The sequence below is a fragment of the Erinaceus europaeus genome, chromosome 2, assembly GCF_950295315.1.
Source record: "Erinaceus europaeus chromosome 2, mEriEur2.1, whole genome shotgun sequence".
Classification (NCBI taxonomy): Eukaryota; Metazoa; Chordata; class Mammalia; order Eulipotyphla; family Erinaceidae; genus Erinaceus; species Erinaceus europaeus.
In genome coordinates, this window is record NC_080163.1 from 191119823 (window position 1) to 191142416 (window position 22594).

Genomic DNA, 22594 nt, shown 5'->3' on the forward strand with positions numbered 1-22594 from the left:
TCAGTGTGGGCAAAAATTGAGGGTTGAAGCCTGGTAGTGGGGGTTGCCCTGTTCATTGCAGCAGATTAAGCAGCACCCCTGATGCCCACTAGGTGCTAGCAGCACCTGTTCAAATACTGCACCCGCCAACTCAGCTTGATGGGACAAGCGTGCCCACCATTGAGGATAAGTGGTGTAGTAAGACAGCCCTAGAAGAGAAGCCCAGACTTCACTTCCTGTGAATGGAGGGTGTACAGACACTTTGGAGTTTATAGAACGGCTAAGCATGGAAAGCCTAGCATCTTTCAGATTCCCCTCCAGAGAACATAGCCTAGTCTTTTTCCAGGCCCCCTGCAGTTTCTTAGCTAAAGTTTTGACATTTTGGTGGAGGTACACTTAGCCAGGTGTTCACATGATTGTTTCAGTCTAGATCTGTATGTCCTGTTTATTTCATTCATTTGTAATATTTTTTTCTTAAATTTTTATTTATAAAAAGGAAACACTGACAAAACGGTAGGATAAGAGGGGTACAACTCCACATGATTCCCACCACCAGAACTCTGTATCTCATCCACTCCTTTGATAACTTTCCTATTATTTATCCCTCTGGGAGTAAGGACCCCGGGTCATTATGGGGTGGGAAGGTCTGGCTTCTGTAATTGCTTCCCTATTGGAAATGGACACTGGCAGGTCAGTCCATACTCTCAATCTGTTTCTATCTTTCCCTAGTGGCATAGGGCTCTGGAAAAGTAGGATTCCAGGACACTTCTGCCCAGAGAAGTCAGGTTGGCATCATGGTAGCATCTGGAACCTGGTGGCTGAAAAAAGAGTTAATATATAAAGCCAAACAAATTGTTGACTAATCATGAACCTAAAGACTGGAATATTGCATATGAAGATTTGGGGTCTCCATTTTATAGATAGGTAGTAGGCCTATTTTAGGTATGTTCTAAAGGGCCCATGACTATACTAGTTTTTCCCTGAGCCTGACCTCTGATATGCAGGTGGACCCAAGTTATTGTCTGGGGAGATGATGTCATGGCTGGAAAAAGGACCAGAAAGCTGGATCAGGGAAGAGAGTAGATCTCAAGTATGGGAAAGGTGTATAAATATTGTTGTCTCTAGATCCTATCAGTTTGATCTGGGGCCCATATTCAGCTTAGGAGCCTACATAGTCTCTGCATCCCTGTAGGTCTGAGCTCACATTCTGTGGTCATGAATATGAACGATCCAAGCTGCCCCAATTTCAAGACCCATCTCCTGGTGGAGAGACACCTGCAGACCTACTTAACCACTTATGAAGCTTCCCCCTTGCAGGTGGTGCTTGAACCTGGGTCATTGTATTTGGTAACCTGTTGCTCAACTGGAGGTATCACTGCTTGATCCCAGTGATAAAAGCTTTAAAGCAGGCATGTTTAAAGATTTAATGATGGGGGCTGAAGGGTGATGCAGCTGGTTAAGCTTAAGCATATACTACCATGTGTAAGGATCTGGTGTTTCAATTAATAATATTGTACTTGGACATTTTAGATATCAAGGAGTATCAGTATTTAAGATTAATTCACACTTTTTTTGGGTAAAGTAACATGAAGTACTAAATATAGTTATTGCTGTGTCTTCATTGAGCTGTATAAATATTCTTAGAAGCTCAAATGTATGATACTTAAGTAGCTTTATTAGTATATAAAGCAGATGACCAGATAAAATGACTAATTGGTATTTATTGATCTAGGGCTAAATCTCAGTCACTATAAGTATTCACATGGGTCTGAAGAGAATATTGATTATTGGATTTTGGGTTCAGTGCTCTGATAAATCATATCACCTGTTGGTTGTATGATTTAAATCCTTTTCCAGTGGAGTTTATGCATTTTTCAAAGTGCTTAAAGTCTTTAAAAATAGCTATTTGTGGATGATATGGATATTGAGAATGCTGTTTGGATAACTGGTAATTATTTAAAACAAACCAGTTTTTTATTAGTGATTTAATATTTATTAACAAGATTGTGGTATAAGAGGGGTATAATTCTATACAATTCCCACCACTAGAGTTCTACATCCCATCCCCTCCATTGGAAGTTCCCCTCTTCTTTTCTTTATCCCTCTGGGAGTATGGACCAAAGATCTTTATGGGGTGCAGAAGGTGGGAGGTCTGGCTTCTGTAAGTGCTGGTTAAGGGCATTGCCAGGCTGATCCATACCCCCTATCCTGTTTCTATATTTCCATAGTGGGATAGGGCCCTGGGGAGGTGGGGTTCCAGGACTTATTGGTGAGGTCATCTGCCCAGGGAAGTCAGGTTGGCATCATGGTAACCAAGCATCTGTAAGTTGGTGGCTGAAAAAGCATTAATATATAAAGCTGAACAAATTGTTCAATAATTAGGAACCTAAAAGTAAGAATATAGCAGATGAGATTTGGGGTCTTCATGTTGGAAGAAGCTAGGAAGTCTATTTTAAGTATATTCCCAGGGGCCCATGACTTTACTAATTTTTTTTTTTTTTTTACTAATTTTCTAGTCTGATAGCTAGTAGGTGGGCTGAAAGCAAACAACTACTTTTTTTTTTATGGAACTAGGGCCTTACATGTGGCCCCCATTTTCATCACTGAATAATTTTTAAAGACTTTATTTATTAATTCTAGAGAGAAAGAGTCAGAGCATCACTTTAATCATTAAAGTTCATTGCTCTTCCTGTTGCCCCCCTACTGGAATATATATATATATATATATATATATATATATATATATATATATATATATATATATTCAGAGAGCTGGAGGTGAGTGTATGTATGTGTGTGTGTGTGTGTAAGACATCATAACACCTGGATTTCCTTCAGTGCCATAACACCTAGTATGTGGTGCCAGGGCTATCATCTTTCTGATGAGTTATTTCCCAGGAACGTGCTATTGTTCTTCTTAAATATTTTATTTATCAATGGAGGGAAGGCTTGCTAGGGGGAGAAATCCTTTGTCTATTTTAGGGCACTGGAGGCCAAATGTCCATAGCCCAGACCCCTTAAGTCAGGGTTAACTAGCTATTGGAATCCCCCAGGATGAGTAGTTCATGAAACAACCTGTGAGTCCCAGGGAAGGGGCCAGAGACTGGGGGAATTAGCAGGAGTGGACACTCAGTAGGGGAGGGTTCCCAGCCACTCCCAGAATAATGGATGCTCACCAGAGGTGGGTGATGGTGTTCATACACCACCTCTGTGTCTATGTCAACTGGCCCTAGGGAAGAATAGGCATGTTTGTGAGGGTGCAGGATGACATCACAGTTTGAGTGTCAGATCAAGGGACAAAAGGTCCTCATTTTTCAAGAAGGGTGTGGAGATTTCTTTCTCTCTAGTACTGTTTAGGAGAGGAGAACCAAGAGAGGGGATATGAACCATAATCCCTTCTGATCCAGAGCTCCTTGCTCGATAAGTTTGAGTACACAACAGGAGGTCCCTTAACAATTTTTTTTTTGCCTCCAGGGTTATTGCTGGGGCTCAGTGCCTGCACTAAGAACCCACTGCTCCTGGAGGCTACTGTTTTTCCTGTTTGTTGCCCTTGTTTATCATTGTTGTTGTCATTATTATTGTTGTTATTGCTGCCATTGTTGTTGGATAAGACAGAGAAAAATGGAGAGAGGAGGGGAAGACAGAGAGGGGGAAAGATAGACACCTGCAGACCTGCTTCACTGCTTGTGAAGCAACCCCCCCTGCAGGTGGGGAGCCGGGGGGCTCGAACCAGGATCCTTATGTGCCAGTCCTTGTGCTTTGTGCCACGTGCACTTAACCCGCTGTGTTACTGCCCGGCCCCCCTTTAAAATTTTTTTATATTTATTTATTCCCTTTTGTTGCCCTTGTTTTATTGTTGTGGTTATTATTGTTGTCATTGTTGAATAGGACAGAGAGAAATGGAGAGAGGAGGGGAAGACAGAGAGGGGGAGAGGAAGACAGACACCTGCAGACCTGCTTCACCGCCTGTGAAGTGACTCCCCAGCAGGTGGGAGTCAGGGCTTGAACCAGGATCCTTATGCTGGTCCTTGTGCTTTGCGCCAACTGCGCTTAACCAGCGACACTACAGCCTGACTCCCTTAATTTTTTTTTTATCTTTATTTATTTATTGGATAGAGACAGAAAATTGAGAGAGGAAAGGGAAATAGAGAGGAAGAGAGACAAGGAGACACCTGCAGCCCTACTTTACCACTTGTGAAGCTTCCCCCCTGCAGGTGGGGACTGGGGGCTTGAACCTGCATCCTTGTGCATTATAACATGTGTATTCAGCCATGTGCTTCACTACCTGGCCCCTAGGAGGTCCCCTTTATAGAGTATTCATTCCCTTTTTTAATTAATTTTTTTATTTTACAAAATTACATGTCAACAGGGATTTAAATGCATACCATTCCCACCACAAGAGTTCTGAATCTTTAGTCTCCCCACTGCAATCCACCACAGTTCCCCTAAGGTTATAGACATGGGCCAGCCATCTTCTCTACAACTATCTGTCCACATTTATTTCCCCTAGTCCAATCCTCTCTTCCCCTCCAAGTCACGCATGACAACATTACTACCGCCATATGTCCCTCTCCTTTTCTGTCTCTCTCTCTGGGTGCTGATGGAGCTGGAGTTCAGAGCTCTCTTATCTTCATCCTATCACTTCTCCCGGGCTGGGAGTATGAGCACTCATTTCCTGATCCACTGCTGAAGTTTGCTGAGATATTAGGACATCACTAAGGAGGTGGGACCTTAATTATTCTGGTTTATATTCCAGAAGGCTTTGAGGATCTGCCCCAGGTCAGCAGCTAGGGAGGGAGGGGATAGATGAAAGAGAAAACCCATGGGGTGGGTGAGACTGGGGATGCAGGCTCTGATTTTGAAGATGAAGCTTTCTTCCTTCTGGCATGGCATAGGATCTTTCTGTGGACAGGATCTAAAAGTGGGAAATTCTTTTTTTTTAAATTTCTTTATTGGGGAATTAATGTTTTACATTTGACAGTAATTACAATAGTTTGTACATGCATAACATTTCTCAGTTTTCCATATAACAATACAACCTAAAAGTGGGAAATTCTATTATACCTTCTAATTCTGCAGCAGAGGAAGAACTTAAAGGTAATTGCCAGCACCACTCAGACCAAAACTCCAGTCACAATGCCAGCAGTGATTCCCTCTGAGAGACCTTTTGTGTTTCCTCCTGCTGAATGGAGATAGGAAAGGGAGATGGAGCTCCAGTCCATTTCTGGGGCAAACCATGGTGGGGTTTGCAGGGTAAGGAGCTTCTTTAGGAGTCTTTCTATGTGGTTCACATGTTATCACAATGTCTCCCAAGTCTCCCCACAGGCGGCTAGATAATATTCTGTTTCTCACATTTAAAGTCTTGAATTTCTCTAAATCCTTGTATCTTCCATACATAGCTGTACATTTCCTACTTACATTACACCATGGCCTTTTTCCACTTTTCAGTCTTCTCTTTCCTGTTTCTTCTTTTCCATCACTTTTGGTGTTCTTTAAAGGAAGACCCTATAGTTCACTCAGTGCAGATTAGTATTAATAAATCTTAGTGAACTATTTGAATGATCTGTCATGTGTCAGGCACAGTGAATGCTGGGTTGTGTATACATACATGGTCAGTGGAAAAATACCGAAAGCTTTTCCTCTGAGGTCAGACAAAGATAAGGACATTCATTCTCACTACTGTTCTTCTTCTAGCGTTTGCCCACTGTTATTCAGCATAGATTTGAAAGTCCTGGCCAGAGTAATTAGGGAAGAATAACCAACCAACCAACAAAGTCACCAACTAACCAAAGAGAATCTACATTAGAAAAGAAGCAGCAAAGACGTAAAACCATGGGAGTCGGGCAGTAGCGCAGCGGGTTAAGCGCACGTGGCGCAAAGCCCAAGGACCAGCGTAAGGATCCCAGTTCGAGCCCCAGGTTCCCCACCTGCAGGGGAGTCGCTTCACAGGCGGTGAAGCAGGTCTGCAGGTGTCTGTCTTTCTCTCCCCCTCTCTGTCTTCCCCTCCTCTCTCCATTTCTCTCTGTCCTATCCAACAATGACGACAACAATAATAACTACAATAACAAAACAACTAGGGCAACAAAAGGGAATAAATAAATAAATACTTAAAAAAAAAGAAGTAAAACCATTACCATTTGAAGATGACATGGTAATAGACAGTAGAAAACCTTAAGGATTCCACTGAAGAACAACTTGAGGCAGAAGGCCATTGTGGTAAAGAGGCAGATTACACAGTCAGATTATCTGTGGCAATTATACATGTAAATGATGAGCCAGAAGAGAAAGATATCAAGGAAACAATCCTTGAACTACCACCCAACTGCAAAAATTGTAGAGGCATTTTATCAGTTAATAGAAACTCAAGACCCTCCTTTTTCCTCCTTCCCCTCTTATCTCTGTAATATCACTGAGTACCCAGACCAATTTTCATTATTTTAGAGAAAGAGAAAAATAGAAACAGAGGAGAGACACCACAGCAGTGTTTCATCATCCATGGAGTGCCATTCGTGGTGCCACTCATGGTGCTTCTGTGCTTGAACCCGAGACCTCCACACAGTAAGGTGGTCCTTTTCCTCTTCCTCCTTCTCCTCCCCCTCCTCTGTCTTCTTCTTTACCACTTCCTCCTTCTCCTCTTTCTCTCTTTTCTTGTCTGTCTCTTTATGAAAAACTATTTCAGGTCATATTATTGATAAAAGTAATATTTGGTTTGATTTGTATAAAGATATGAAAATTTTAAGAGTTTGAAGTTTTAGGGGCTGGGACAGACAGGAAGTGGGGAGCTGCACAGGGACCCCTGACAGAGAAGAGTGTTCTTAGACCCCTAGAAAGAGCCTGGGGGGCAGAACAGGAACATGAGGGGGGGGGCTCAGAATATCTGTTAGAGCTCAGGATGGAAATGAATATCCTTGCCAAAGCATGGTTCCTGTGGATGTGTATATGTCCCAGTGTCATCCTCTGGTGGGTGTAATGAAATATTTGGTCCATGTCAGGGTTGTGCTAGGGCTGCTGACCTGGCTTCAAATGATACTGAGTGGAGGTGAGCTTTGATCTCCATACTGAGGGCCTGATCAGTACAGGTCCTGTCGCTGTGAGTCCCAAGTTACCTGACTCTATCCTGGTGCATGTGAGTCCAGGAGAGGACAGCTGTCTTGAGGGTCCTGGTCCAGTGTCAGGAGAATGTCCCCATGTGTTGCCTCAGGAGGAGCTCTCTGTCCCCAATGTTTCAAAGAAAGAGTCTGTGAGGGGCGTATCAAGAGACTTGAGAGAGGGCACCAGCCATGGGACTGCTCCCCAGAATGCCCTGTGTTCCCCCATTGTATAGCACTGAGGTGTCTGAGCCAAGCCATCTGTGGCCCTGTTTGTCCTCTGCCGTAGGTCTCCCTACATGGTGCTAAGGCTGGAGCAGCTCCATGTATAAATGCAGCCAGGAGATCCTCTGATTCTTCTGCTAGGAGGTGGAGGTCTTTAGGCACCCCCAGCCTCTGAGATGGAAGAAAAGGCAGAACTTTGGTTCTTCTGGACTATCCTGCCCTGGTTTCCCTTGCTCCCTGATTCTGTTGGGGATGAGTTATCTTCATGAGACCTCCTTTAAGGTCAGTGCAGGACTCCCTCTGCTTCTGGTGGTCACTTCACTGGGATTGATGATGCAGAATTTGTAGAAGGTGAGAAGTGGAAGGACTCAGATCCACTTGGGAGACAAGAAACCACTCACGAGGTGGAGATGGGAGGAGGTCTATTTTCTGGAAGTGAGTGGAGTTCTGACCCCTCACTTTTAGAAGGTCATGTCTACCCTCCTGACTCTATGAAGGTAAAGATACACCTCCGGGACAGTGGTGGACACTTGCTTCCATGCTGAGGCCAGAGCTTTGTGTCTATGTGGAGACTGTTCTGATTACAGATATCTCAGGGGGAGATAGCCTTCCAGTGTGTTAGTTGAAGACATGAATCTCACCCATTTAATAGCTTTTTACTGACCATCTGTTAGGAGTCAGGCTTTGGCTGGACCCTGTGAATTCCACATAACATAGGGCACAAGTGTTCCCTGCACACACAATGTTCATCTTGTTATGGAGATACAAACACAGAGAAAAACTGTAGAACCAAAGTTAATTGAGTTAAGAACAGGGCCAGGGAGGAAAGTGACTGGTATCTCTAATACATGCAGCGTGTTCCAGTTGGTCTGAGTATCCGAGAGCTCCCTTGAGAAGGTGACATTTGGTGACACCTGCAGGCTGAGTGGACATCTGTCCTTGAAGGACAAAGTATGGGGTGGGGGTGGTTGTAGAGGATATATCCCCTCCATCTTGTGAGTGACTTCTTTGGTCTCCTTGTAGAGGATGTGGACAAAATGCGTGGTTGGGTGGACATGTTGACAGCCAGTGTAGGTACATGGAGAGCAATGAGGACTGTGCTGAGGGGGCTGTTGGGTCAGACCCCTGGGCAGTAGGCCAGATGAGGGGGATCAGTAGCCTTTGGGGAGACTCTAGGCGCAGCATAGATCTTTTGCCGTCTAGAGAATATAGATGGAAATGAAATTGGAAAAGATGCCTGGTAGTGTCCACAGGCATCTCAAGCATTTTGCAGTATTTATATATGATTCAAATGAGGAATCAAGTCTTTAAAAAATGAGCAGTGTATTTATTAACAAAAATAGAACACACACAAACAAATATATATTCACTTGCTTGTGGTACTATATTCACACAACAAAACCAGCTCCACAGAAATGATTTTCTCTTAGCTAGTTGCCTAGAAGAGTATCATCATAGCTAATATTATAAACCTCAGAGAAGTTACTAGAAAAGTGTCGCACCCAGTTGAGCGTACACATTACCTTGTGCAAGAACCCAGGTTCAAGCTCCTAGTCCCCACCTGCAGGGGGATGCTTTACCAGTGATGAAGCAGATTTGCAGGCGTCTCTCCTTGGTTCTTCTCTCCCTCTCCCAGTCCCCCCCCTTCTCAATTTCTCTCTGTCCTGTCAAATGACATAAAGAAGTAAAACAGGAAAAAATTAAAAGGATAAAATGGATATGAGGAACAGTGCAGTTATTGTGCAGGTACCATGCCCCAGTGATAACCCTGGTGGCAATTGAAAAACTAAAAAAAAAAAAAAAAGTATTCCATTTTCAGATCTAAAATACTGTCCTTCACTGTCAAATCTATAATAGGTCAATATAACTCAGAAATATTTCTGTATTCTTTTCATTTTTCTGATACTTTCAGGGCTGAGAGAAAATAACTTCAGTCACTTCATAATTTATCTGAAGAGTCTGGAGGGACAGCACCTACATACCTCAAGATAGGAGAATGTCAGGTGTTCTGGTGATCAGAACTCCAGGTAGAGTATTTATTGATAAACCCATCAAAAAGGAACAGGAAGGTCACAGATGTTTTTAGGTAAACACAATAGGAACAACTGTCAAAGCACAAATTCCTTTCAAGGTGTGGGAGACACCTTGTATTAAACCTTGATTACAGTAGTTTTTGTCTGAATGTCATCAGGCCGGTGCAAATTCTCTGATGCCTCAAGAAATAGGTCAATTTATTGTATACAAACCCCAAACCCTTCAGGGAAGGAGCCAGAGGGTGGAGTTACAGATATGCATTTTGCATAATCTCTAGGCCTGTGGGCTGCCAGTCAACTCTCTGACTTTCTTCTGCCTTAAGGGGGAAGGAGTTGTGACAAAAAGAAGTGCCTGAAGTCTTACTTAGTAGGCATCTGTTAACAACTACCCAGTTAACAATCAATGAGACATGATTTGTAAACATGGAGGCCAAAGGTAAAAATCAATAGAATTCTTATTAATGGGGGCTGTGGGTGGCACAGAGGTTAAATGCACATGGCACAAAACACAAGGACTGGTGTAAGGATCCCGGTTTCCCGGCTCCCCACCTGCAGTGGGGTCCCCTCACAGGCGATGAAACAGATCTGCGGTGTCTATCTTTCTCTCCCCTCCTCTGTCTTCCCCTCTCTCGATTTCTCTCTGTCCTATCCAACAGCAACAGCAATAACAACAATAACAATAATAAGTGCAATAAGGGCAACAAAAACGGGGAAAAAATGGCCTCCAGGAGCAGTGGATTATTGGTGCAGGCACCAAGCCCCAGTGATAACCTTAGAGGCAAAAAAAAAAAAAAATTCTATTAACAAATATCAAGAAATCTGGGATCAGAAAACTTCTTCAACACTTCACTGTGGCAGGAAGCTTGTGGGGCCTGAGACTCTGGTCTAGAGATTCTTGTAGCAGAGGAATGTTAGAGTTCCTCTGATCCCAGAGCTCATTGTCCCTTTCACCCTTCCATCCCTCTACTTTCTCCCCCCCCCAGAGATTGGGCCCCTTAGGTCTCTGCTCAGGGGCCAATGATCCTTGGTTCTTCAGATACTTGCAGAACCAGCAGAATAAAGCTTCTCCTTCCAGTGTTTCAAAACTAAACCCAGGCTTGGAGATTAGAATTCACACTGTTTTCCCTGTGCAGGAAGGAGAGTCCAGAGAAAGGTCATTCTGTGGGGACAATGAGATGAGAGTCTCAAGTCTCCATGTGAGGGTTTACCCCACCCCTGGTTTAATCAGCCATCTGTGGTCAGTTAAGGAATCCATCCTATCCACCTGAATCCAGCTGTGTTCAGAGCAGGTGGGTCCCTGCTGACCTTCCTCTCACTCCTGCCACGTGCTGAACTTCCTTGCCTACGTTGGAATGGTTTGGGATATGTGGAACTTCAGTCTTGCTTTGTACTGTCTTTTTAAAAAATATTTATTTTCCCTTTTGTTACCCTTGCTGTTTTATTGTTGTAGTTATTATTGTTGTTATTGATGTCGTTGTTGTTGGATAGGACAGAGGGAAATGGATAGAGGAGGGGAAGATAGAGAGGGGGAGAGAAAGATAGACACCTGCAGACCTGCTTCACCGCCTGTGAAGTGAGTCCCCTGCAGGTGGGGAGCCGGGGACTTGAACCGGGATCCTTATGCCGGTCCTTGCGCTTCGTGCCATGTGTGCTTAACCCGCTGTACTACTGCCTGACTCCCTGTACTGTGTCTTGATGTGCAGTTAATGATTACAGTAACTGAATTATTTGGGATCAGTGGGCCTCTTTTGCATTTTAATTTAGTTATCCACAATTCTGTTGAATAGCTGTCTCCTGAGGCTTTGTTCATATCATAGATTTTAATTTTTAAAAAATATTTATTTATTCATTCATTCCCTTTTATTGCCCTTGTTGTTTTATTGTTATAATTATTGTTGTTGTTGTTATTGATGTCGTTGTTGTTGGATAGGACAGAGAGAAATGGAGAGAGGAGGGGAAAACAGAGACGGGGAGAGAAAGATAGACACCTGCAGACCTGCTTCACCGCTTGTGAAGTGACTCCTCTGTAGGTGGGGAGCTGGGGGCTCAAACCTGGATCCTTCAGCTGTTCCTTGCACTTTGTGCCACGTGTGCTTAACCCGCTGCGCTACCGCCGGACTCCCAGATTTTAATTTTTATTTCATTTTTATATAATTAAAATTTTATTATAGTTATTTATTGATAGAGACAGCCAGAAGTAGAGACAGAAAGGGATGATATAGAGAGAGTGATACAGAGAGATACCTACAGCCCTGCTTTACCACTTATGAAGCTTTTCCCCTGCAGGTGGGGACTGGGGCTTGAGTCCAGATCCTTGTGCATTGTAACGTTAGCGCTCAACCCAGTGTGCCACCACCCGGCCCTCCTAGATTTTGATTTTATTTTAAATTTAATTAAAAAAATTTTAGTAGTGAGTTAACATTATTTTTGTAATTTTACCAGATTTCAACAGTTATGTTCATACCCAAAGATGATGTGTGCAAGTCACCACACCTCACCAAGGTGAGGGGCCACAGATGGTCTCACTTTCTTCTTCTTGTCTACTATGATTTCTACTCCATATTCTGTTTTGTGATTATTGTAAGAGTTTGATGCAACTTACTATATGTAAACCAGCATTTTAAAAATAGTGGTCTTGACTTACTTTCATCTAATTGTATTGCTTCTGTCCATTTCCTCTTCTTCTTCTTTTTTTTTTTTCCTCCTCCAGGGTTATTGCTGGGCTCCGTGCCTGCACCATGAATCCACCGCTCCTGGAGGCCATTTTTTTCCCCCTTTTGTTGCCCTTGTTGTAGCTTCGTTGTGATTATTATTATTGCCCTTGTTGACGCAATTCGTTGTTGGATAGGATAGAGAGAAATGGAGAGAGGAGGGGAAGACAGAGAAGGGGAGAGAAAGATAGACACCTGCAGACCTGCTTCACCGCCTGTGAAGCGACTCCCCTGCAGGTGGGGAGCCGGGGGCTCGAACCGGGATCCTTACGCCAGTCCCAGCGCTTTGCGCCACATGCGCTTAACCCACTGCGCCACCACCCGACCCCCCCCATTTCTTCTTCTATCATTGCTTTGTTCTTGTCTCGTGTAACTGATCACTCTCACTCTGCTGACTAGTCAGTCTATGTTAATCTACTTTCAGAGAATGTCGTGTCTTTTGAACAAACCAGACTGTCCTCTGGTGAGTTTTTCTATGGTTTATTGATCTTACATAGTTGCTCTAGGGGAACTCAGTTTTCTAGTGGATGTTCTCTTGTGAATTTGCCTCCAGAAGTCTAGATTTGTCTCTGTGGAAGGGACAGATGGGAGACAGTGATGGTACCATCTTTTTCTCTCCCTCTGGGGATGCTCATGGGCAGATGGAGGAGCCCTCAGCTGTGTGATTTTCACACTCAAGTTATCCATGAGTGGGAGGACCAGCAGGCTGCATCATTTCATTGACTAGGCTTGGGCTTGAGGAGTTGGGAGAAGAGCCCAGGCTCACTCTTGCCAGGAGGTGTAGGGGTGGGGGGAGTAGGCCTAGAGGAACAGGATGCTGTGTTCAGAAGGTGCTCCTGGGGGTTGATGTATGCATTTCCTAGTTTAGGCACTGAAAGTCAGAAATTAATCATGAAAAGTTACCTCCATGTTGTAAACGAGACTGTAATCTGTGGGGCTGAGGGATAGCTCACATGGTAAGGTGCATACTTTGCCATGCATCAGCTTCAGCTTTGAACTCTGGTGCCACATGAGAGTGCCAGGGTAATCAGGGAAACTCTGGAGCTATATTGCCTGTCTCTATCTGAAGGGAAAAAGAAAGCAATTCCAGTGCTGTCAAGAAAATGAAAAAAAAAAAAGTAGAGGAGTGCTAATTTGACTTTCAGGGGGAGGAAAGTCCTGTGAGGTCTGAGAAGGTTTCCCATTTCCCCGTGGTGATAATCTGGGTGCAGTTATGACTGTGTGGGAATTAAAAAGTATTTATTATCTTTATTTATTTGCTAGAGACAGCCAGATATCAAGAGGAATGGAGACACAGAGAGGGAGAGAGAAAGACACTTGCAGCCCTGCTTCACCATTCTCGAGGCTTCCCCCCTGCAGATGAGGACCAGAGGCTTGAACCTGGGTCCTTGTGCACTGTAACATGTGTGCTTAACCAGGTATCCCATCACCTGGTCCCTGTGTGGGAATTTTAATGGGAACATCAACAACTAATGTCCAGACTTGTGAAAGGATTTATCACTTCTAAATCAGAGCAGTAAAGGATTATCTCTTTGGTAGCATCTTCCCTCCTTTTTCTTTTCTTTTTTAAATTATTATTTTTTAAATTGCCACCAGGATTAATGTTGCCTGCAAGACAAATCCACTGCTTCCAGCAGGTATTCACCCCACTCTGTTTTTTATCTAATAGGACAGAGAGAAATTGAGAGGGGAGGGGTAAAGAGGGAGAAAGAGAGACTACTTGTGAAGCATCCCCTTCTGCAGGTGGGGCAGGGACTCAAACCTGGGCCCTTGAGCATAGTAATGTGTGAGCTCAACTAGGTGTACCACTGCCTGGCCCTAACTCCTTGATTTTTTTTTTTTTTTAAATAAAAACACAGCATATTACTAGGCCCTCCTTGCTGGGGTAAGTCTGGCTGAGATACTGTCTAGGGAGCAGTGATATTCCAGTCAGCTCTGCATTCTTTTCATTATTGACAAATAGGAATACTTATGAGGAGGAGGGTAAGGAGGAGGAGGAGAAAGCTGCAGGGGGTGGATCGGCCAATCCTCATTCCTATGGACATCATTGCAAGAGCTGACCTCATGGTTGGCATCACTCGTTCCAGGCTGCCCACCAGTGGTTTGTAGTGACAAACAAACAAGTGACTTTGAGAAAATGCAGACAGAATAGTGGCCCCTTAAACATGTCCGCCTCCTCATTCCAGAATATGTGAATATACTACATGTTGAGGAAACTTATAGATTATAATAAGGACCATGCCACTGGGAGATTTTTTTTGTCCAGTTTTCATAGTATATTTACAGGGGCCCTTTTTTCCCTTTCTCCTCCTCCTCCTCCCCCTACCCCTTTTTTTGCCACAAGGGTTATTTCTGGGACTTGGTGCCTTTGCATGATGAGCCCACTACTACTGGTGGCCATTTTAGAATTTATGATGCAGTTCTACTAGGATTCCAGATTTATTAGGTCTCAGTCTAATCACAGAAGGTGGTTAAGAGGGTAATTGGGGAGTTGGGCGGTAGCTCAGTGGGTTAAGTGCAGGTGGCGCAAAGCGCAAGGACCTGCATAAGGAAACCAGTTCAAGCCCTGGCTCCCCACCTCTCCTGCTGGGGAGTCGCTTCACAAGTGGTGAAGCAGGTCTGCAGGTGTCTATCTTTCTCTCCCCCTCTCTGTCTTCTTCTCCTCTCTCCATTTCTGTCTGTCCTATCCAACAACAACTATATCAACAACAACAATAATAACTATAATAACACAAGGGCACCAAAAGGGTATAAACAAATATTAAAAAATAAATAAAAAATGAAAAAAGAGGGTGATTAAAGGCTATTAAGCACTTTTACTTTGAGTTATATAATTTCCCCTTGCTTATGGATACATGTACACCTGTACCCAGTATCCTAAACCCTAGCCTATATCTAGTATCTGTGTTAGAAAATGTACCATCTGAAATGGAAGTAGGTAGTCTCATGTGTTAGGAAAGATCTCACCAGATTTGAGGAGTTTGGAAGTTGACATCTCAGGCTCAGTATCTCTGGCAATAGCCTGAAGTAAGAATTCAGTAGCAGCATGACCTGGGATGGCAGCATTAGTAGCACTGATTTGGTTGAAGTCAACAGAAGTAGTATGGTGGTAAGGAATCAGAAATATCAAGAAATAGCATAGTCCTAAATGTTCCAGGACTAGGAGAAATGGAGAAATGAGGATATTAAAGAGAATGCAAAGGTTTTCTTATAGTGTTGGAAAGAATTTAAAATAGCAATAGTTTATTTTTATAACCAAGTTACTTGGGGGTTTGTTTTCTTTGAAAATCCAATGGTTATCACCTAATAAGTGATTTTTATTTACTTTTATTTTTTATTATTGATTTAATAATGACTAACAAGATTGTAGGATAAGAGGGGTACAGTCCCATATAATTCCCACCACCAGGATTCTGTATCCCCTACCCTCCACTGGAAACTTCCCTATTTATCCTTCTGGGAGTATGGGCCAACATTCTTTTTGGGGTGCAGAAGGTGGAAGGTCTGGCTTCTGTAATTGTTTCTTCACTGGACATGGACTTTGGCAAGTGGATTCATACCCTCAGCCTGTTTGTATCTTTTCCTAGTGAGGTAGGGCTCTTTGTTGCTTATTTTAATCACACTCACATGGTCACTAAAAGTAAGAAAATTACAGCCTGCTCAGCTCCCTTAAATTATATACCAATTTTTTAATAGCCAAAATCTGGAAGCAACCCAGGTGTGCAACAACAGATGGGTGGCTGAGTAAGTTATGGCATATATACACAGCAGAATACTACTCAGCTATTAAAAATGGTGAATTAACCTTCTTTACCCCATCTTGGATGGACCTTGAAGAGATCATGTTAAGTGAGATAAGTCAGAAACCAAAGAATGAATATGGGATGATCTCACTCATAGGCAGAAGTTGAAAAACAATATCAGAAGGGAAAACACTAAGCAGATCTTGGACTGGAGTTGGTGTGCTGCACCAAAGTAAAAGACTCTGGGGTGGTGGGGGTGGGGTGGGTTTCAGGTCCTGGAACATGATGGAAGAGGAGGACCTAGTGGAGGTTGTATTGCTATGTGGAAATGTTATACATGTACAAACTATTGTATTTTACTGTCGACCGTAAACTACTAATCCCCCAATAAAGAAATTGAAAAAATAAAAAAATATATACCAGGTTTTGTATGTGAGCCTATAGATTTAGTAAAATTCTAAAAAAGAAGTTGGTCCACAGGTTAGTTAACTCTTTAGAATCCAGCTTTTTGGAGCTGTTACTGCTAGCTAACATCTTGATGTTACTGCTAGCTTTCTGTTCTTGATGTGTAGTTTGGTTTCATTCTGGTTAGTCTTTCCATTCTATAAGGTGATTTCACTTCTTTCAGATTTGTCAAGATTTATTTTATGGTTCATGATACAGTTTATCTTAGTGTTTGTCCCATGTGCTCTTGTCTGTTACGTTGTTGTTGTATAGAGTGGTCTATAAATGCTGATTAGATCCTGCTGGATGACGGTATTCATCTCTTCAATACCACTGTTTGTTTTAAATGAACATACTGTTTTTTCTGCATACAGATGTTTTCTTTTCCATTGAGGAAATGTTGCATCACAGGGCTGCAGTTGTCTCAAAGATACTTATTAGACTTCCATTACAAAAATTGTTGAGAAGAATTCTATCTTAATTGAAAAGAAAAGAAAATCTGGGGGAAAATTACCAACTGATTTTTCTTGATCATCTTTGTGAGATACTAGATGGTCTCAGTGGTTCTAGAATACTCAGCTCAAGTCTAGGGAGTGCTGACTTTCTTCTTGGGGACTTTTCCGTGCTGTGGGTTGGATAGTGTTCCTGCTTCTGAGTATTCTTGAGACATGTTGCACATCTGCAAACTTACAGACTTTGGGTGGTATCCACGGTGTTGGCCCCAGAGCACTATGAGGACAGCTGAGTGCTCTCTTGGTGGACAGGGCCTCCTGTGAGTTCACCTTCCTGCTAGCTGCTCATTATATATTTCTGCAGGCGCCCCTCCTAGTTTCTGAGAAATAAGGACCAGAGATTGGGATAAAATAGCAATGATGTCTCCCACCGTGAGATCAAGGAGAGAGTGGACTCCAGCTTAAGAGAATTTCTTCAACAGAAGTTTCCATGAGCAGGTAAAAACATAGGGAGAAAGTTCTATTTATTTAGACCTTACAGGTGGCTCACAGGACCAGTTACTCTGAGGAACTCCACAGGTTCAGAACAATGTGATAGGTGTTCCAGAAATACAAATGGGAGTCAGGTTACAGGGCTCAGATTCCTGTTAGTCCTCAGCTAGTTCTCTATCTCAGGATCCAACTCTTGATTCCCTATTCAGCAGTTTTGGGGCTCATTAGATCACCTAATTCTTAGAATCAGTTCCCAAAGGAAACGAAGAAGTCCCATCTGCTTTGTTGTAGATCTCTCGTTGTGTGTTTGTGTTGGGATTGTTTAATTTCTGTAAAAGAAAGAAAAGGCCACTGAGTTGCTGCAGTCTTCTCTGACAATGGCCTAGCATCCTCTAATTCCTGAGCCCGTACACCTGACTGCTTGGGTGGGCACCTGCCCTCGGGCCTCTCCTTGTGTGACCTGGACCAGAAATCCCTTGGACCCAAAGAGACTGTACAAAGTCCCTCATAGAATGGATGTGTTTGAATTCACAACACAAAGTGGGTCCTTTTAAACTTCCTGTAAACTGCTTCCTGTAAACTGCTTCTAGTTTTCTGCGAGAGTAGAACAGCATTAAAGGGTCAGGGCTGTAACTATGATAATTATTAACCAAGGAGGCTGTGAGGGCCTGCCCCAGGCCAGTAATTGGTGAGGGAGAGTGAGAGAGAAATCCAGGAGAAGGCATAAGCTAGGAAGAAAGAGTCAGACCAGATTTTAAGGATGGGTTCTTTTTCCTTTTGGCCTGGGGTGAATCTGGAAACAGAATCAGCATTGGGAAATGTTGTCATACCTTCCAGTTCATTTGCTGCTCAGGAAACACCCCAGGGAAATTATCAGCGCCACACTGAGGAGGGCCTCAGTCACCAAGCCAGTCATGCTTCCCACAGAGAGGCTTGCACTGTTTCCTACTGTTCAAAGGAGAGAAAGGAAGAAGAAGACCAGGTTAATCAAGGGAAACCATGAAATATTTACCAGCGAAGGACTTAGTTAGGTTCTTGTGTTGCCGTCACAAGGCCCTGCCTGGCCTCTCCCTGCACCTCCTCCACCCTTCAGTTTTATTATTTATTTATTTATTTTAAAGATTTTATTTATTAATTAGTGAGAAAGAAGGATGGAGAGAAGGAACTTGGCATTACTCTGTGCAGCTACGGATTGAATTTGGGACCTCATGCTTGAGAATCCAGTGGATTATCTATTGCACCACCTCCTGGACCACCCCCCACTTCAGTTTTAAATCATTTGACTTTAAGCCTTCACATCTCCCATATGTAGCTGTGTTCACATTCCTTTAAAGCCTCTTTCCTTCTTACATTAGCTCTCTTCTCAGTTCCTTCTTCTCCATCACCACTGACGGTCTCTGAGGGCAGAGCTTCCAGTTGATTAGTATAGTAATTTAAAGCTATTTAAACTCCATGCTGATTAGTATAAGAATTTAATGCTATTTTAGTGTCTGCTATGTGCCAGGCTCAGTGAAAATAATTTTCCATTCATCTCCTCTGGTCTTTTCATTCCCATGAGGGAGGGGAGTTTCATCCCCACTCTGCCTTCAGAGAATCTGAATATAAAGTGAGAGAATATTCTACAAAGGTCACAGAATTGGTGACAGGCAAACGAAATTTAAATCAAGATGTATTTGACTCATTTAAGAATAAAAACATAGGGCTGAGTGGTGGTGTACCTGGCTGAGTGCACATATGAGAACGTACAAGGACCCAGGTTCAAGCCCCTGGTCCCCACCTGCAGAGGGAAAGCTTTGTGAGTGGTGAAGCAGTGTTCCAGGTGTCTCTCTGTCTCTCTCTCTCTCTATCACCCCTTTCCCTCTTGATTTTCTGCCTGTCTCTAGACAATAAATAAATAAAGATAAAAAGAGAAACAATGCTAAAATAATTGAAACCATTAGTGAACATTGACTGTGAATGACCCCTACCTAAGGATGTTTTTCTCTTTGATGTCCTAGTCACAATCCTCATAACAGTCTTAAGATAATAGCTTTTTCGGGATTCAGGCAGTAGTGCAGCGGGTTAAGTGCAGGTGGCACAAAGTATAAGGACCGGTGTAAGGATCCTGGTTCCAGCCCCTGGCTCCCCACCTGCAGGAGAAGAGTCGCTTCACAAGTGGTGAAGCAGGTCTGCAGGTGTTTATGTTTCTCTCCCCCTCTCTGTCTTCCTCTCCTCTCTCCATTTCTCTCTGTCCTATCCAACAACAACGACATCAACAACAACAACAAAACAACAAGGGCAACAAAAGGGAATAAATATTTAAAAAGATAATAGCTTTTCCAACAGCAACAATGGAAAAAACGATGGCCTCCAGGAGCAGTGGGTTTGTAGTGCAAGCAGGCACCGAGCCCCAGCGATAACCCTGGAGGGAAAAAAAAAAGGAATGCAACTTTTTCTGCTCCAGTTTGACAGGCAAGAAAACTGAGTCTCAGGAAGCTGAGTGTTTTTCTTGAGGGAAAACAACTACAAGAACTACAAGGTGTGTCTAGATCCCACCTCTTAGGCATATACTTTCCAGGCTCTGTAGGAGACCTCTATTCCTTAAGGCTTCTCCTTTTTACACCCCTGCCAGTGAAATGTACAGAAGGTCACTCAGCTCACTCTGAGGGAGATATAGAGAGATATAGAACTTCCTGGGTTGGGGAGCTCACCCAGATAATACCCAGCACCTTGCTAATGGAACCCATGGTGAGGGTACAGTTGTTCAGGGACAGTGCCATTCTGTCTGTGAATCACAGAATCTGCTCATTTAAGAATTATGAATGGGTTATAGGGTAGACCCATTTCTAGCCTTCTGACAGTTCTCCAGACTGTTTTCTACAGGGGTTAGAACAAATTACATTTCCACTAGCAGTGCAGGAGGGTTCCCTTGCCCCCCACTATATCTCTAACATTTGTTGTTACTTTCTTTTCTGATGTGTGACATTCTCACAGGAGTGGTATTTCATTGTTGTCTTTGAGGAATGTGTTGGAGGGCATTCAGTTCCTGCTGCATGATGGTGGAGGAGGACCTAAGTTGAGGGTGAGGGTGTTTTACAGAAAATTAAGAAAATTTGCACATTCATCAACAACTGTATTTACTGTAAAGATGGGTCAGGACCACAGGGCTTTTATGTTCTGTGATTATGGCATTCCTGGTTTGGACAGAGGGTCACATCACAGCAACTTCATGTGTTTAGTAGTCTATAACTACCTGGAATTTCCTCATGGCTATTATCTGACTCTTTTAAAACTTTTTTTTTTTGATCGTAAAAAATTAAGCCCTGCTTCCCATATAAACTTCTATATGTTTTGAAGTTCATTTGTCATCCTGTTTATCCTGGAAGCAGGGCCAGTTTCACATGAAGTACAAAATGGTTTTGTTTATGGTTAAGTGATTCATTCAGGAATGAAGATAGTTCTGCCTAGTCTTTGACATCAGAACTTTAGAAGTCAATGTTATTTACTGTGAACAGAATTTTTATTTCCCTATGTGCGAATTTCCCAGTGAAGAAGTTATTTAAGAAGTAGTATGAATTTGTATGAACAGATTTCCATCAAAGATTTCCATACTCCTTCAACATAGTAATGGCTCATATGAAAAGCCCACAACTGACATCATACTTGTGGTGAAATACTGAAAGCTTTTCTCTCAGATAAAAGAAGAAGAAGAAGAAGGAGAAGGGGAAGGGGAAGGGGAAGGGGAAGGGGAAGGGGAAGACTGAGCATTGTTTTCCTCACTTTTGTTCAAACAGTACAGAAATGGAAGCCAGAAAAAAAAAGCAAGAAGAAAATAAAAGCTTCTTAATTGGAAAGAAAGTAGTACAATTTGTTTTGTTTGAGTATTGTGTGAATCCATGAAGAAAAATCCAATATTCTACAGAAACCACTAGAACTAAAGGATTCTATGAAGGATCAAAATCAACATAAAAACAAGCTGTGTTAGAATAGTGCATAATAATACACTAACGGCAAACTATTCAAAGAGGATCTAGGAAAACAACTGCACGTATAGTAACATCAAAATGAATAAAACACTTAAGAATAAAATTAAGCAAAGAGGCAATACATCTGTACATGAAAATATCCAAAAACATTACTGGAAAAATTAAAGGAGAAGCAAAGAAATGAAAAGACATCTATGCTCTTTCCTTTGATAAGAGTTGACTGTTTTCAGGGTAACACTATTACACATAGAAACATGGTTTCAGTGGAATGCCTGCCAAAATCCAATGAGCAACTTTGTAGAAATAGAAATTAAAAAAAAAATTTAGGAGATCACAAGTGATACCAAATAGGCAAAATATTCAGTCTGAGGTTCTAATATGGTAGGATAGCTGTGTGTGCACAAATACTCATACATATACTGGCCCAGGAATGTTCAGTCTCTGTTCAGCTGAGCATGTTTTTTTTTTTTTTTTTGGTGGGAGGGCATGCACAAAGAGTGATGAGGGAGCAAGGGGACACCTTCCTATTTAAAGACATCTGTTATCTCAAGCCCTGGTGATAGACATCATGGTCAGATTTTCTTCACAATCTCCAAATAGTCTTGAATAACAGCAAAGTGGAAAGACTCATTATTTCTGATTTCAAACTTAACTGCACAGGTAAATTATAATCAAAATAATATAGGCCAGAGGTGACACAAAATGGAACACTGGGTGGAGAGGGTTTTGGGGTCCTGGAGCATGGTGCAGAAGGACCTAGGTTGGGGGTGAGAGTGTTTTGCAGACAGCTATCACACGGAGGTGAGAAATTGCACCCATGTGTCAACACTGTGCTGTAAACCACCAGCCTCCAGGAAAATATTTTGAAGAGTGTAAAAAAAAAAGTGCAATGAAAAAAGTAACTAAAATATGAATCAAAACTATAAAAGGGGGCCCAATGGTGATGCACCTGGTAGAGTGCACATGCTACAATGCACAAGGACCAACATGCAAGACCCTGGCCCCCACTTACACGAGCGGTGAAACAGTGCTGCAAGTCTCTATCTCCTTTTCTCCACCCCCTCTCAATTTCTCTGTCTCTGTCTAATACATAAATGAATGAATAAATAAAATAGTTAAAAAAACTTTATGTTATAGAATACATAGAAGATGAACTTCTTTTTTTTTTTTTTCTACTCCCTGAAGATGAACTTCTTAATAGTTGAATCTACACGTGATTTCTTTTATATGACCAATAGTCCCAGAGAACAAAGGAAAAAAAAAGATGAACAGTGTCACATCAAGGTATTTCTAGGACTGGGTGGTGGTGCATCTGACTGAGCAAGGACCTAGGTTCTAGTCCCTGCTCCATACCTGTAGGGGGAAGCTTTACGACCAGTGAAGCAGTGCTGCAGGTCTCTCTCCCTCTCTCTCCCTGTCCATCTATCTCCCTACCCCCTCTAAATTTCTCTTTGTCTTATCT

At 42.6% G+C, this 22594-nt stretch overlaps 1 protein-coding gene across 1 annotated transcript in view; it reads right to left on the reverse strand.

The window, feature by feature from the left end:
* Window positions 1–22594, reverse strand: part of LOC103122347 (uncharacterized) — a 127881-nt gene that overhangs the window by 37353 nt on the left and 67934 nt on the right. Inside the window, 4 exon segments of the mRNA XM_060186420.1 lie at window positions 11824–11889; window positions 12803–12907; window positions 15004–15195; window positions 19869–19931. Of these exon segments, the coding sequence (XP_060042403.1) occupies window positions 11824–11889; window positions 12803–12907; window positions 15004–15195; window positions 19869–19931 (426 nt within the window).